At 40.9% G+C, this 15,732-nt stretch overlaps 1 protein-coding gene across 3 annotated transcripts in view; it reads left to right on the top strand.

Annotated features, from left to right (window-relative positions):
• The window catches only part of VPS39 (VPS39 subunit of HOPS complex), a 28,605-nt gene extending 14,381 nt beyond the window's left edge, over nt 1-14,224 (top strand). For 2 of the 3 annotated variants that reach the window (XM_083449853.1, XM_083449852.1), the window contains 14 exons: nt 309-451; nt 1,039-1,182; nt 1,950-2,091; nt 3,674-3,760; nt 4,267-4,340; nt 6,063-6,161; nt 6,438-6,555; nt 6,969-7,097; nt 7,731-7,833; nt 8,554-8,599; nt 10,089-10,238; nt 10,591-10,725; nt 10,943-11,034; nt 12,124-14,224. In XM_083449853.1, the coding sequence (XP_083305979.1) occupies nt 309-451; nt 1,039-1,182; nt 1,950-2,091; nt 3,674-3,760; nt 4,267-4,340; nt 6,063-6,161; nt 6,438-6,555; nt 6,969-7,097; nt 7,731-7,833; nt 8,554-8,599; nt 10,089-10,238; nt 10,591-10,725; nt 10,943-11,034; nt 12,124-12,199 (1,538 nt within the window). In that variant the 3' untranslated portion in view covers nt 12,200-14,224. Of the gene's footprint in view, nt 1-308; nt 452-1,038; nt 1,183-1,949; nt 2,092-3,673; nt 3,761-4,266; nt 4,341-6,062; nt 6,162-6,437; nt 6,556-6,968; nt 7,098-7,730; nt 7,834-8,553; nt 8,900-8,975; nt 10,239-10,590; nt 10,726-10,942; nt 11,035-12,123 lie in introns of all 3 variants that reach the window. The other variant, XR_014513671.1, reaches the window with a different exon arrangement.
• Nucleotides 14,225-15,732: the final 1,508 nt, after the last annotated feature.

Below are 15,732 nucleotides of genomic sequence, written 5' to 3' on the forward strand. Positions count from 1 at the left end.
AGTAATGAACTCTCAAATCTTATATCTCTACCACTCTCAATGGAGCTACCATGGAAACATTTACATGGAAACATTTACCGTCGTCTGTGAAAGCTGGCCATAAGAACAATGGCCAAGGGACCAGTTTGTTGATGGAAGCTGTGCAAATGTGAAATTTCCTGCCTTCCAACTTCCAGTCTGAGATCCTTGATATTGTTTATGGTAACTTGTAACTGGAAACTTGGTAGTATTGAGTTTGAAAACGGAATACACTTTGAAGTATAGTCTGGGATTTTTGTGACTTAACTACAGTCATATGTTTTGTTTAGATCCTACCCATGTCATGGGTCTCTATCCCGAACTGTTGCCCAGTGATTATAAGAAACAGCTCCAGTATCCTAACCCTGTTCCAGTTCTGTCGCCAGCAGAGCTGGAGAAAGCACACTTGGCACTTATAGACTACCTAACACAGGTAAGTATTTAGCGCCTCCTTGAGCATCCTATTTTTGGTAGTAGATGGTCATGTGACTGTTTTGACATTGCAGGACCTCCTGAAATTATTTTTCATGTGTTTTGGGCTTAGCAGCTATGGCCTCACCTAACATGTTAAAAGGAAGGTGTAAAGCACGATCTCTTGTACATATCAGAGCAGTCTCATGAAAAGCTTTGATGCTTAAAAAAGGCACATCGCTATGGTGGGTGGGTGGGATTCATTATCATACGCTGCGTCAGCTCTTTCTTTGCTGTTCATATAGCACTGTCAGCATATACAGTACTGGACAGAGTAACAAACACATGAAAGACATCTCCCTCTGCCCAGTGAGCTTACAGTCTAAATGTTGACCATGTGCAGAGAGAAGGGGGAGGGGCTTCAAGGTTAACAGAATATTAGAAAAAGGAGAAGAATGTGAGAAGGCAGTACAACAAGAACTAACAAGCAAATGCAGTTTGTCTGAACCCATGTGGATAAAAAGGTTGCAGTCGCATGCAGTTTTTCTCTGAGGTAATGTGGGTGAGGAGTGGCATGACTTCACTTCTTTTGACTCTTAATTTCTGCAGAAAAGAAGTCAGTTAGTGAAAAAGCTGAATGACTCAGACCATCAGTCCAGCACTTCTCCCCTCATGGAGGGGACTCCTACCATCAAATCAAAGAAGAAGCTGCTGCAGATCATTGATACCACTCTGTTGAAATGCTACCTCCATGTGAGTTCTCTGCATTTTCTGAAATACATGTGTCTTCCTCAAACCAGGTATTTAGGGTTTTGGTGTTGGAAACTCAGGACTAATAGTGGCAAGGGTTTAGATTGAGTTTAAGTCCCTCTTTAAGCTTAAGGTGAAAACAGACACAACACTTTGGGGCACCTACACTTATCTCAGATCTTTCCTGGGTGCAATCTCAGCTGTGGTCAGTATCTTCTTTGAAACTCTTCACAGCTGAAATATATCCTGCTTGCCTTTAAATTGCACCAAGATTTTTAGAGGACATGAATATTCAGAGGAGAAATTAAATCTATGATGGGTTTGTTTTGGTCATGCTGAATCTTAGTAACTGTCGTTTGGTCTCTGTTGTTTGCCAAAATGGTAGATTGCTCTTAATACGGCAGTCTCTTACTAAACAAGAAAAGGGGCCAGTGGAATTGGTTGCCTGGTTGTTTGAGATACAAATCTGAATATGAAGGAAAGTGCCTGCATGATTTTTTTTTAGGAGGAGAGTAAATACCCTGGAATATTATTGTTTTCCCTTGCTTAATTTTTTTTAAATAAAAAAATGGAATAGAAAGACTAACAAACTAGCTCTTTGCTAGTTTAAGCACATAAGCACATAGCCCTACTACATGTGAAGACTTGTTTTTAAATAAATACTTAGGTTTGTGATAAGTATCTTCCTTTTCCTGGTTATAAATGCATGCCTCTTTTGGTTCATAGTAAACTGTTTCTGATTCCCTCAAATTGCTCCTCCTTACTGACAGACCAATGTGGCCCTAGTGGCACCACTGTTGCGACTGGAGAACAATCACTGCCACATAGAGGAAAGTGAGCATGTGCTCAAGAAAGCTCACAAATACAGCGAGCTGATCATACTGTATGAGAAGAAAGGTCTGCATGAGAAAGGTAAGTTCTGTGGGGTGGGAATCAATTGGTATGTAAGATAGACCTTGTAAATCTATCTGGCTTAGATCTATCCTGGCTAAAAGGTGCCCAAAAGTATTATTTAATGACCTCTGCCATTTGGGTCACTTCAAAAAATGTAGCTGCTATATTGTTTGGGGCACGTTTTCCTAATGCCCCTTAGATGTGCTTTTATTTAGGTCAGTGATACCCGTGTAGCGGGTTGGCCCTTTGCATTTATGGTCTCTCAGTTGTGGGGAGACACAGGGAGGGCCACCAGCATTTGAAGGGACGGAACTGACAAGTAGGTTGCTAACACCAAGTTTTAGGATTTGAATATATTATTATTATTTACATTTGTTTGTTGCCTTTTACCAAAAAAAGTGAGTCTCAGAGTGGCTTAAGATAAAATACAACTGGTAAAAACAGTGGAAGCCAGAAAGTTAAAACAGCAGATAATACAAAATATCTAAAATGCCCACCCAATAACATAATGTAAGTCATACCCACCCCACTAAAATATGAACTCCACCATAAAAGCTATAGTTATCAAAGGCCTGAGTGGATATAAATAGATAATGATGGCATGAGAAGTGCTTTCTAATATAAAGATATAGAGCTGTTATTTGAAGCCCCGGGGTGGGGGGTGGAGGGGGGGGTGGGGCGGCTGCGTTGAGGGGATCCTTTAGTTTGCAATCTCAACAGACCTTTTGTATTACTCTTCTTTAACTTTTTAGTTAATTGCAAGTTTACAATATCAAATGGCTTCGTAGGGCAAAGACAAAGCTACATCAAAAGGATACTCTTGATGCTGTGAATTTTATCTTTTTCTGCTGTTCATGTTTCTCTGTCAATTAACTCTTACTGGATAGCCATTCTACTGCTGCTGTTACGCTCTTCTGTTAGGGAACTGGTTTTAGGGTATTTTGTTTCTTAATACTTCCATATCCAAGGCAGAACAGCATGGGGAATGGCAGACAAATAAATTCCCAGAGGCAGGGGGGAAAAGAAAGAGGAAGCATGCAAGAAGCTGTCATAGTAGCATATATTACGTTACAAACATGTGGATGTTAAAAATAGAATTCAAAGTACTGTCTTGACATTTTGCTCAAGAGTGAACAGACTCCTGGCCTGTTGGATCTAGTTTGTCCAGCAACCAGATTCTGGTGCAAACCACATACAGATAGAATTAAAGAATAGATTCCATTCTGAGCCTGAAAACTTGTTTTCAGTGCTGGAATTGAGGTGAACTTGCTGTCTTTTCACACAAAAGTCCAATACTACTTAGTTTTCTTCATTTCAGCAGTCTAATTTAGGTGGGGAAAGTCATTTTGTTGCTGCTGTAAACAATTGGGACTCAGAAATTCTTGCCACATGACTGCAAAGCACCCAGAGATTTACCAGTAGATCCCAATCTACCTTCATGCTCATCTCTACCAAACAATATTGTGTGTGTTTATGTAGGAGAAGACTGCTTCTGGTTTGTCAGGGCACACAACACACAGTTCTTCATATTAACTGAGGAGCCTTGGTCATGGGTAACTAAAGGAAAATCCCAATAGGTCTTTCTTCTGTTTTTCTGCAGCTTTACAGGTGCTAGTGGATCAGTCAAAGAAAGCTAACTCCCCTTTGAAGGGCCATGAGAGGACCGTGCAGTATTTGCAACACTTGGGTGAGTGCAGATGAATATATCTTCTGTTTTCACATCTTGTCCTACCTTTCCATGGAACAAATACAGTAGATCATGGTGGCTCACAAAAGACAAATGGGAAAAAACCACCCCACACTCCAAAATAATTCACAGAATGAATCAGTTATGAATCAGTTTCATAAATTTGGTTGGCCATACAGTAAAAATATGAAAACCTGTGGACATCAGTCAACTTAGCCCAAAATTTTAAGTGAAGTGGGTTCTCTTGATCTCCCAGAGATGGAGCTTAAGCCTGATAGGCTTCTTTGGGAGCAGCATTAGAAATTATGGTGGCATTAACAGTCATGTCCTAATATTCAGAGAAAGGCATCCCAGCAGGGTAATTTTTCCCTAAAAGGCTCAAGGTGGCTTGTAAAAAGTACCTTTAAAAAAAAAATTTAAAAAGTGATGGCTCTAGTTGTCATTTACACCTTACTCTATAGCTTGCAGTCTAGTTCAATTCCATTTTGCTTTGTTTCTTATTCTAGGCACAGACAACTTGAACTTAATATTCTCCTATTCTGTTTGGGTACTTAGAGACTTTCCTGAAGATGGATTGAAAGTAAGCACACTTGGTCACATTTGAAAATAAAGGTGGAGAGAATTAGGATGTGCCTACTGACTGCACTGATAGTAAAGCAAATAATATTAGGCAGGTCCTTCTAATATTTTGCTTGTTTAGTTCACACTCATAAGGCTATCATAATTGTAAATAAAGGGCTGCTTTAAGTGTTCTGGGTCCACACAAAGACCCTTATAAATTGCTCTAAATAGTAGCTTTTCCTGTGTGGCTATACAGTGGTGCCCTGCAAGACGAATGCCTCGCAAGACGGAAAACCCGCAAGACGAAAGGGTTTTCCGTCTGCAGAGGCGCTTCGCAAGACGAATTTCCCTATGGGCTTGCTTCGCAAGACGAAAAATGACGAAAAAAATCGAATTTTTTTTTGCTCCAAAACCCCTTATTCTGAATCGCTAAGCTGCTAAAAGCATTTTAGCAGCAAAACCGCTAATCCCCCCCTAAAAAAGCCGTTTTTAGCCCTTTTTTAGCCAATAGCGCTAATAGCGCTACTCCGTCAATGGGCTTGCTTCGCAAGACGAAAAAAACGCAAGACGAAAAGACTCCTGGAACGGATTCTTTTCGTCTTGCGAGGCACCACTGTATACAGCCTCTCTCACATAGATTTGTAAACACTGACCATTCTACCTCACGAGTTCCAAAAAGAAAGCTGCTGCATATACCATATTTAATGCACCATCAAATCTAATGTGCACCTTAATTTTCAGAACCTTGAAACTAAAAAAACCTATTTGCTGGCAAATGTAAATCTGCCATTGAATCTAATGCACACCTTAATTTTCATAATTTGGCCAAAAAAAGGTGAGCGTTAGTAAATATGGTAATATCTACCATAACATGTTGACAGAAGCCACACTTACAAGTTAGCAATAACTCAGATTATCTGTTTGTAGGCAGCAGCTTTGCAGTACTTGAAAAATGCATCTTCCTTACTTTGTTGAAAGCTTATCTCACTTATTCTTACTTACCAGTAATGTCTAGAGTTGACTAATGAAAGCAAAAAGAAGCTGTGAAATGATATCTAGGGTACATCAAGCCCACAATAGCTTTTTGAACCCAGTCACTGAAAGACAGGATGAAGTTGGTAGCTCTAGGTGAGGTTTCATCTTGAGTTGCATCAGTTCTCGTTGTTTGGTTTTAGAAGACAAGAATTGCCTGTTGCTGTGCTGAATGTGGCCTGGCTTGCACAACCTGGTAAGCCAAACTATGACTTACCAAGGCCGCAAGCAGTTCTAGAGAAGAACTTCCAGTCAAGAACAAACCTTGACTACAGCTTGTGGTTAGGGCGGGGAGAGCTTAACCAAAAGTCCCAGTTCACATGACGTGCTAAGCCAAACCCTGGGTTAGTTCAGTGTGGCACAATAGTAGGACCAGGAAGAAGCAAAGTGGCTGCAAGTTCCTTTCCAGAACCCGGTCAATAAGTGGAGGTCATGAATGCATGCAATATCTCAGTTTAATAGGGACACTGGCTATAGAATGCTAGTTGCTGATACAGAGAAATAGGGCAAGAGGTTTACTCGCAGTGTTCTGTGTTTGTATATTGTGCTTTCAGCTGGAGAAGGCTGAGGCTTAATTGCTGCTGCTCCTTCCGAAAGATATTGAGTGTCATTTTGGGGCTTGTGAATTGAAGTGTTTGACTTCCCTTGGAAAAACGAATGTAAACGTATAAAAATTAACTTCGTGAAATTCAACCTTTTTGACTGGCAGATATTCACAGAAGATCTTCCTGAAGTGGAATCGCTTCCTCGAAACAAAGTCCTCAGTTTCTTGATAGAGAATTTTAAAAACCTGGCTGTTCCGTACTTGGTAAGAACTCATGCTGTTACCTGCATGCCCTGTTCTGATAACAGAAATTTGGGTCTGACTTCTAGGTCTATCTGACACAGTTTTTGAAGGTGAGCAAATTATAAACATGTAGCAGTAGCTAATCCAGGACGTATGTAGCCATTTTTGTAGGATTCCTCGTTTATATGAAGAAAGAAAAAAGTGGCTTCTCTTGAACACATATTGAAATATTGATGGGAAGAGGCAGGGTCTTCTATGGTCAGTTGTCATATATGGGTTGTGGACATGTATTTACAGGAACATATAATCCAAACCTGGGAAGAGGCTGGTTCAGAGTTCCACAACTGCCTGATTCAGCTCTACTGTGAAAAAGTGCAAGGATTAATGAAGGAATATCTCAGCGCTTTTCCTCCAGGTATTTTCACCCCTCGTCTACTTCAGTGTGCCAAAATAAGAAACTATGGGACAAACAATGGAGAAGAGGTAGTTGAATAAAAGAATCGGAGGCAGCATGCTTCTGAATACCAGTTGCTGGCAATTGCAGGTGGGGAGAGAACTGTTGGATTGGCCACTGTGAGGACAGGAAGGTGGATTAGATGGACCTTTGTTTTTAAACACAAGGGTGATTCTGTAGATTGCAGACTGTAAGCAGCTACTGTTAGGTAATGTATCTCAGTTGTGCACTATTAGGAACATTATTAAATTTTACTTTGCATGAGATGTTCAGAAGCATCTTTGTTTCAGTGGGTCTCCTGTCTAATGGGAGTGGGACTTCAGATAACTTCATTTTATGGCTTCACATTTGCTGATGCTAACCATCTGTTTCAGATAAACCACCGGTGGCAGCTGGAGAAGAGGAGGGGGAACTCGGAGAGTATCGGCAAAAACTTCTTTTCTTCCTTGAGACTTCCAGTTGCTACAATGCTGAGCAGCTCATCAGTGACTTCCCCTTTGATGGTAAGAGATGGTGCAGCCATATTGATCTCCTTCATTGCTGGGGGCAATTAGCTATAGTTATTGCAGTGGAATCGTATTTTTCTTTAGTCCTTTTTTAAAAAAAATAAAGATATTTTAAGTGCTGGAAAAGAGAATGTAGCAGTTATCCATGTCTCAGTAATCTAAAGGGATTTCCCCTTATTATTATTAAATTTTATATTGGCACCCGCTCCATCCTCCCAAAGGAGCCTAGGGCAGCATGTCTGTGTTGGCCTATGGTGGAAGAGATGCTGCATAATGGCCCATTATAAATACATCTGATACTGTTGATAGAGGACAATTGACTGTTTTGTGTGAAGAACAATGTTTAAAATGCTCACTGTTTGGTTGAAAAGCTATGGGTAACTGAAAAGTGGTGTACAGAGGAATAAAAACAACAACAACCAACAGTGTGATGCTGCTGATTTCTAGAATAAACTGAGCTCTTCCTCTTCCTTCTGTCCAGGTATTGTAACAAAAGATGATCTTCCTCTGCTACTTAGTTTGCTCTTGTCCTCTTACTCGTTTTCATGACAAATTCCCATAGCCAACTTTGCAGAATTGTGTTGCTGTTGAAGGCAATAATAGCTACTTTTGTTCTACTCCTGCCTGCAGGCCTCCTAGAAGAACGTGCTCTGCTGCTGGGACGGATGGGAAATCATGAGCAAGCTCTCTTCATATATGTCCACATCCTGAAGGATACAAAAATGGCTGAAAAGTAAGTTTTTGCTTAACAGCAACACTTGGTTAGTTTTTAAAGAAGCAAACCAACTTAGTACGTTCTTACCTGTTTAAGTGGGTGGTGTATGTAGTCATTTCCCACCTTAATTTGTTCCCCTCTGCATCAGGGGTCGACAGCCTTTGTGGCACATCTGCAAACTAGAGGAACTGTTGCAGGCACCACACACACATCACAGCCTATTGGAAAGGAAATGCGCCTAATTTGAACAAATGAATGGTGGGGAAGAGAGCCTTGTGTGTCTTAATTGTAATTAGCAAAGGGGTCCTAGTAGCCAGTTCATTAACAGTCTTAAGAACATAAGAAATTAGCAGGTGCACTTACCAAGCGACCCTGGTTTGTTTGTTTTGTTGCATAGACATATGATTCATTGTGCAAATATGTATGCATAAATATGGCATAGAAAAATGTTTTAATCCTGGAAAGTATTTTTCTTTCTTACATATGATCAGACCTTTTAAACATTTTAATTTGCAAACTAAGAAATCAGTTTAAATGCCTTTCTAGTTGATAGGCATCCATCTGCCTCTGGAGACAGTGGAAGAGTTTGCCTTTGGGGGTAAAGTCAAACTATTGGTGGAAGGTTGCAGCACAGTACTCACTGATAATTGTAGGGTAATAAGACAAAATATGTAAATTTTAAAATAAGCTGGACTTCAAGGCCACTCTGAGTTTCCTGTATATGCTGTTGTGTTTCAGTTACTGTCACAAACACTACGACAAAAGCAAAGATGGCAGCAAAGATGTGAGTAGCTTATTTTCTGTTATCTTGGAGTTTACAAAACGCGCTTCCTTTAATTATCCTGTTTCTGTTACATAGTTTGCAGCATCAACAAATTTCATGTCAGGTAATTGGAGTGAGTAAAAGATTTTATGCCCAAAACAAATGAGCTTGCAAGACTTGAAGTTTTATAAGTATTCAAGTCATTTAAATACTCGGGTGTTTCTCAGTGTGTGTGTGCAAATCAAGTAATCTCTTATTTCCAAGCAAATTGCTTTGGAAAATATATTGTTGTATTTGAAGCAACTTTGCTCCTCAGAGAGGGCACCACAGGAAGGGAATACACAGGAAAGCAATATTCTAGCAATACAGGAAAGTGATACTCTACATCCTGCAGCAGTGAGTGGGGCTCATTGCCAAGGCCATCATTTCTCCCCTGGTGGAGGAGCTCCAGCTACCTTGGCTTCCTAGCATTATATTGCTACAAAACTTGTTTCAGGCAGTTACTGCACAGGCGTGACTGAGCTTGTGCGGTTTCAGTTGGCCAGCCTCACCCAAAAGGCCCCCTTTCTACCCATTAATCACAGTTGTGTGTGAGGTGGGAAAAGGAGTGGTGGCTTGGGCAGCAGGAGGCTATGTAGCTAACAGAGGATTAAATGGAGGGTGGAGCAGGGCTACTAGCCACAATGGCTGTGCTCTGGCTCCACGGTCGGAGGTACTACAGTGGAATCTCGGGTTGCGGACGTAATCCGTGACAGAGGCATGTACGCAACCTGCAGCGTTCGCATCCTGAAGCGCAGGTCTGCGCAGGTGCAGTCGCGATTTGGCGCTTCTGCGCATGCGCAAAGCACGATTTAGCTCTTCTGCGCATGCGTGAGAGGCGAAACCTGGAAGTAACCTATTCCGGTATTTCCGGGTTTCCTGCGGTCCGCAACCTGAAAACACGTAACCTGAAGCGTCTGTAACATGAGGTATGAATGTAATGCTTCCGAGCACCAGCTGAACAGGAGGGGAGAGCACTCTTGTGCTCAATTTCTGCTTGTGGGTCTCCCACGGATCTGGTTGGACACTGTAAGAACAGGATGCTGGACCTGATGGGCAGGTTCTTACGTTTTTACAAGGAAATAGGTGTGTTTGCACGCTCACACATTTATGTCTGCTACTTAATTTTACCTTTGTACAGTAGGATTGTTTCTACTCGTATGCATTGCACTATACCTTCCATTGCAGGCATAAATACCTAAGGGTGTTGCAATATACTAATTAGTGCATTTCTTTCGCAGATAAAGATCAGCTTTAACTTCTGAAATAAATGGGAAACACTTTTCCCAGGAGCGCTGTGGACTCTTGTTCATACCATTTGAGCAAGAGCTTAAATAAAGCTGTAAATACTTCTTGGTCAAGATAAGAGTTTTGTTATAAGATGGCACTGTCTCTGTCGTGTAGTGGCATACTTAGTCCCAGACATTTTGGAGTGGATTTTAAATACAGTGGTTTGCTTTGTGTCAAACAGGTTTACTTGTCTCTTCTCCGGATGTACCTCTCACCACCTAGTGTTCACTGCTTGGGACCAATCAAGATGAAACTATTGGAGCCTCAAGCCAATCTCCAGGCTGCATTGCAGGTTTTGGAACTTCATCACAGCAAGTTGGACACTACCAAAGTAAGGATTATTATTTTTTAATGAAGCACACCGCATTGTGGAATTGAGTAGATATGATGCAAGAAACCTCTATTGCATATTGCATTAAAATAAACTAGTTTTTGTGTTTGAATACCCCTTTTTCTTCCACAAGCTGCTTGAAGGGCCACTTCCTTTGCAAAGAAAATTAAGCTGTATCCAGAGAATTTGTTTTTTTAAAGAGCTAACGTACACGTAACTTGTGAATTTATTTATAGCAAATTTTGCAAGATATATTCCTCCCCCCGCCCATACAACCATGAAAAGTTGGAACACTGGAACTGTATTTTGGAAGAATCCTAACATATTAATTTCCCCTTGGTTGTATCTGTAGGCAATAAACCTCCTCCCAGCAAATACTCAAATTAGCGAGATTCGAATCTTCCTGGAAAAAGTCCTTGAAGAAAATGCCCAGAAGAAAAGATTCAGTCAAGTACTAAAAAACCTTCTCCATGCTGAATTCCTGAGAGTATGTTGTTCATGTTACTTCTCCATATTTATCAAAGGGAATGTTTAAAGCAAATGTTGGGCTGTTGTATGTGAGGGGGTTGTTTGGTAGAGAAATTGGTAAATTGCAATACCAAAAAACAGCAACAATAATTAGTTTAACTGTTATGAAGGTAGTTTTCATATTTCTTCAGGGTGTGCGGGAATGTTCTATTCTATTTGTTCTTATTTTGCCATAGGTACAGGAGGAACGGATTTTACACCAGCAAGTGAAATGTATAATCACAGAGGAAAAACTTTGCAGTGTGTGTAAAAAGAAGATTGGAAATAGGTATGTGGAAATTGCTACTCAGTCTGATTTTTTACACAATTTTTGTGGAAGATCAGCAGTGGGCTAGGATGCCTGCCAAGGCATTCTTAGAGTGTACAGTTAATTCTCTGACAATGCACCCCTAAGCATGTTTATTCAGAAGAAAGAACCGCTAGATTCAATGAGAATTCTTCCCTGATAAGTGGGTATCAGGAGGGGGGGGGGCATGGTGGTGGAATTCACTTGGCTTGCCTCTTAGTGTGAACTTTTCTGAATCAAATAAGTGAACTGACATAGCTATCCTTTGGAATTCATGCTTACTCAACATTTGTGATACTGTTCTCCAAAAAGGATGCACAAAAATGCATCATGGAAACTACTACATGTCTTTGGTTTTTGGAATTTTTGAAAATATCTTTTAAGTCTTGCCAAACACTAGATAAGGGAAGGAAACATGCACACGCTGCTACAGGAACAGAAAGGAAACACTAAGAACTGCAGAGAGAAAGGCTGGTTGAGATGTGACCTTTCAAAAAGTATCGATTTTTGTAAAGAGGAGCCTGTTCTGTGTCCTTCTAAAGATAACTGTCAGGGAACTGCCATCGGAGCGGGAGGAGGTGAGAGGGCTCCCGGACGATGGTGGAGAGGGTCCCAGTAGGAGGAGGGATAGCCCATACGCTGGGGAAGGAAATCAGCGCAACACCAGTGGAGAAGGGGAAGAGATAGAGGAAGCGGAGACTTGGCTCCAGGACTCTTCGCTTGAGACAAGCGGAGAGGGGACAAGTGCCCCGTTGGCCACGCCCACAGTGCGCAAAAAACTTTCGCGCAGGCAACGGGGGAGGAGACTGGGCGTCAAGCAGCTTTTATGTTCGAAAAGGTTTAAGAAACGCCCACTGACGGATTCTGCCAGCGACTGAGGCAGCCACGAGATAGAGGCTCCTCTGTCAGAAAGGGTTCAACCATGCAAGACAGCCACGAGTAAAGGCAATTTACACACAAGCAATCCCAAGAACCATAACAATAACTAAACCATGTGGCATTTTTAATATTATTTTAAAATTATTAAGATCACCAGATAACTTGATGCACCGACCTTTTCTCTTCCTATAGTGCCTTCGCCCGCTATCCTAATGCAATAGTTGTGCATTATTTCTGTTCCAAAGAAGTGAGTGCAGCAGACACCTGAAATGATTGTCATGTGGACTGCAGAAGCCATGGTGCTTACCTGGAAGGAGAGCGAAGAGAATTGGAGGCATTGGAGAAGTTGGAGGAATCTTCTGAGGCATGTTGCTTACAAACAACTCGAGCCCCACGTCGCTTTACCAGATGACTCGCCATGTAATCTGCCAATGCTGGCATAGTAGGGGAAACTGACATCTAACTATTATTTTATATACTTGGCATCAGGTTAGCCTCAGAGCACTTCAGCATGAGGAAGAATGAAAGCTAAATAGCAACGAGATGCCATCACACTCCAGTTTTTGTAGCAGTTCTCGTTCCAAGGAAGACCCAAGTCAAATTGTCAAGTCAAGCAAGGCAAAAATGCATTTTGTGTTGGATTCTGTATTCTGATTATAGTTGGGGAAAATTATATGATGGTTTCATCAGCATTACATTGAGATCCACTTTTATCAGTCATTTGGAGGCAGGCACTTCCAGAGAGGCTGTACCTAGATTTCCTTACTGCTAATGTTGTATATAAATAGGCATTGGCCATGGAACCTTATCCTTTGTATTTGGGAGTGGGTATCACACTGATATAAAAGTTCCAAGGGAACTAGTCTAATAACAATATGATCAGAACTGGAAAATGTGTATTTTTTGTTTTGTTTTTTGAGAAGCATGTAAATATAAATGAGCATAATATTTGCACTGTGTATAGTCACTTTGATTATGAGTAGAATGAAAAGTGACAATGATTTTTCTGAAGGGAGGGGGAAGTAGCATCTGCACTTGTACCAAAAAGTTAAAGGAGCAACTTCTTTAAAAATCAGATTTCAAAGTGGGTGGGTGTTTTATATTGAGCACCTGGTCTACACTTTGGAGTCACTATTGTGTTGGAAGTGATTAAGTCTTCATGAATACTCCAGCTTTTGAGTAATGCAGACACTTCCATTGCAGTATTTTTAATTCCCTATTATGTTCCCACTGGTGCTCCTCTGTAGCTTTGTTGTATCCTCATTGCTGTGATACTGAAAAATCCTGGGCCCTTGCAGGTTGTAATGTTATTGTCTTAACATTATTTTTAAAAGCCTAATCTTTTATGAAGGTGATAAAGATGAATTTGAGAGTTCAGCAGCAGGTAAACAAAGGCTTGTGATAGGAGCAATTGGTTCAGAGGATCTGAATGGGGAAGTTATCTCAACATCCCATAACAGCTATTTATTATTTTTTAGTTTTTTGTGACTGTAATCATTCAGTGATTTATAGTTTTTGGCAGAAAGTCACCATAGTTGAGGAAATAAAAGTTAAGGAAAAGCCTTTCTATGCTGTTTTGATTTCACTACGTGCTTGGTAAGTTCCTAAGATGAATGAAACACTAGGATAAATTTAGTGCGTAATTTGATCTGCTGCAAAACAGCTTGGCCTTTTCCAGGAGCTGCTTCCCTGGCTACCTTAAGTACACTGTCCAGTGAAGTCTATCCTCAGTGCTACATCTATTTCTGTGTTATGTGCAGTGAATACCAACTGTGTCTTACTGCTTGGTTTGGGATTTGTTCTTCTGCTAAGATTAAACTGATTTTTGGTTCTTTGTTCCCTTAAATCCATAGAGTGTCAATGCATTATGTTTGTTGCTTTTGTTCAGCTTCCTAGACTAGACAGGTACTGCAGGTGAAGACTACACGAGATATTAATATGTAAAGGACAGCAAAATGAAGTGTTTACATAGAAATTATTATTTGTGCAGTCCATTCTGACACAGATTAATGATATGTCTGCTGCCAGTAAAGCCGCATGCTCCACTGAGGCATCTCAAGTGTACTTTTCTCCTTCACAGAAAAGCTTTTATGTGCCTCGATTCAGCTTCATTGCATATCTTCTGCAGAGAAGTGGCTTACGCTATAATTGCCTGCTGGTAGCCTTGCACAGTGTCTGGGATTCACTAACTGTACAACAGGTTAATTTGAAGCAATAAATTATTATAAATATTTGGGAAACCTGCATATTCTTTCCCCCCTTAAAATAAAATTTTATATTGTACTTCCTTTTCCGACTTAGCTGTGTGTAGTCTCAAACATTAATTCTTGTCATTAAAGGTTTTTTATACGGGTTGTGTGATTCAGACAAAGGATGTTGCCAATCTAGTTCCCAAAGGTGAGGTGCAGTTGCTGCACTACAGAATTGTTGCTGTTCAAACCTGAACCACAGGATCTACCTGTATTATGACATTCAGGTTTTTTAATCATGCTGTGCTATTATTTCAGAAGCTGTTCACATTTAGCCTACATTTTCAAGTATGGCCTTTAAACAATATTTTGCTGATCTATGGAAACACAAGTTGGAAAAGTTCTTAAAATGATAACAGATTTTCATGTAGATAATGCACGGTTAGTAGTAGTAAATAAGGCTTTCCAGAGGACAGTTATTTTAATTGATTCTTTCTCAAGCAGTTCCACTGATCTTTTAATAGGTCTACCCAGGAGTAATCAGGCAGTGGTGTGCAAAGTATTTAGGTTTCCATTGTCCTGAGCATTCAAGATGTGTTACTGTAGTGTAAGAGTCATGACCTTTCTCTGGGGTAGTTTGTCCACCTTTGGTCCCCACTTTGCACTCCGCTTTCACCTGTGGCTCCTAGGAGCTGTCAGCATGTGACACACCACACCCCAGGAACAGCTTTGACTGGTCAGCTAAATCAGGTGAGAGTAACTGATGGGTCTCAGACCCTTGGTGAGTTAAGGATTTCCATCGCATGCAAAGACAGGTTCTGGCAAATTGAGTGGACGAGACCTATAGTAGGTCCCAACAGTCCAAAAGGACTCTACAGCATGTGCTGTAGAGGGGCAGACGGGGCTTGTTCACCTAGGAAGGTAGGCCATCTAGAAGGTAGGCCAACTCTGATCCTAAGCCTCTGCTACCTAGCACATCTCCAGGAGAAGAAAAGGCTAAGGAGTAAACCCTACACAAATATGGAGTGGAGTTCCCTAAGATGGTTGGATGGCACCTTCTACGCTTCCTTCCGGTAACTCCTGCAGCCAACTTGTGCCACATCAGTAAGGCCGAGAATGAGGTATTGTCATCTGAGCAGCCCAGGACCTCCATCACACTGCCCAGGTTTGCACCCCAGGGAGGTAAATTCATCCCCAGAGGCACATCCCATTATCTCTCAAGACAGACAGATGCCAAGGAAAGAAATTAGTCAGCCTCTAATTCTTTTTAGAGATTGAGCATATGCTGAAAGAATGTAGATGTGTAAACAATCCTTACAACCCCATCGGCAAAATAACATGTGGACTGTAGTAAGGCAACTACCTCAGGCTCAGGCTCTCGGTATCCTATAAAGAGGTGAACAAACTGGAACTTGGAGGTGTGTTCTCATGACCACTATTCTAATGTAAAAATATCCAGTTTTTGCAATTATTTCAAAAATCCCTGCATTTTTAATTTATTTTTGGTTTCACATTCCACAGGACATTGGAAGAATAACTAAAGATGCTAACTAAAGAAATTTCATAATCTCTGCTATAAATGGTTTTCCCAGAACGCTGATACATGATTATT

This window comes from Podarcis tiliguerta (genome assembly GCF_965153285.1).
Source record: "Podarcis tiliguerta genome assembly, chromosome: 1".
NCBI classification, from domain to species: domain Eukaryota; kingdom Metazoa; phylum Chordata; class Lepidosauria; order Squamata; family Lacertidae; genus Podarcis; species Podarcis tiliguerta.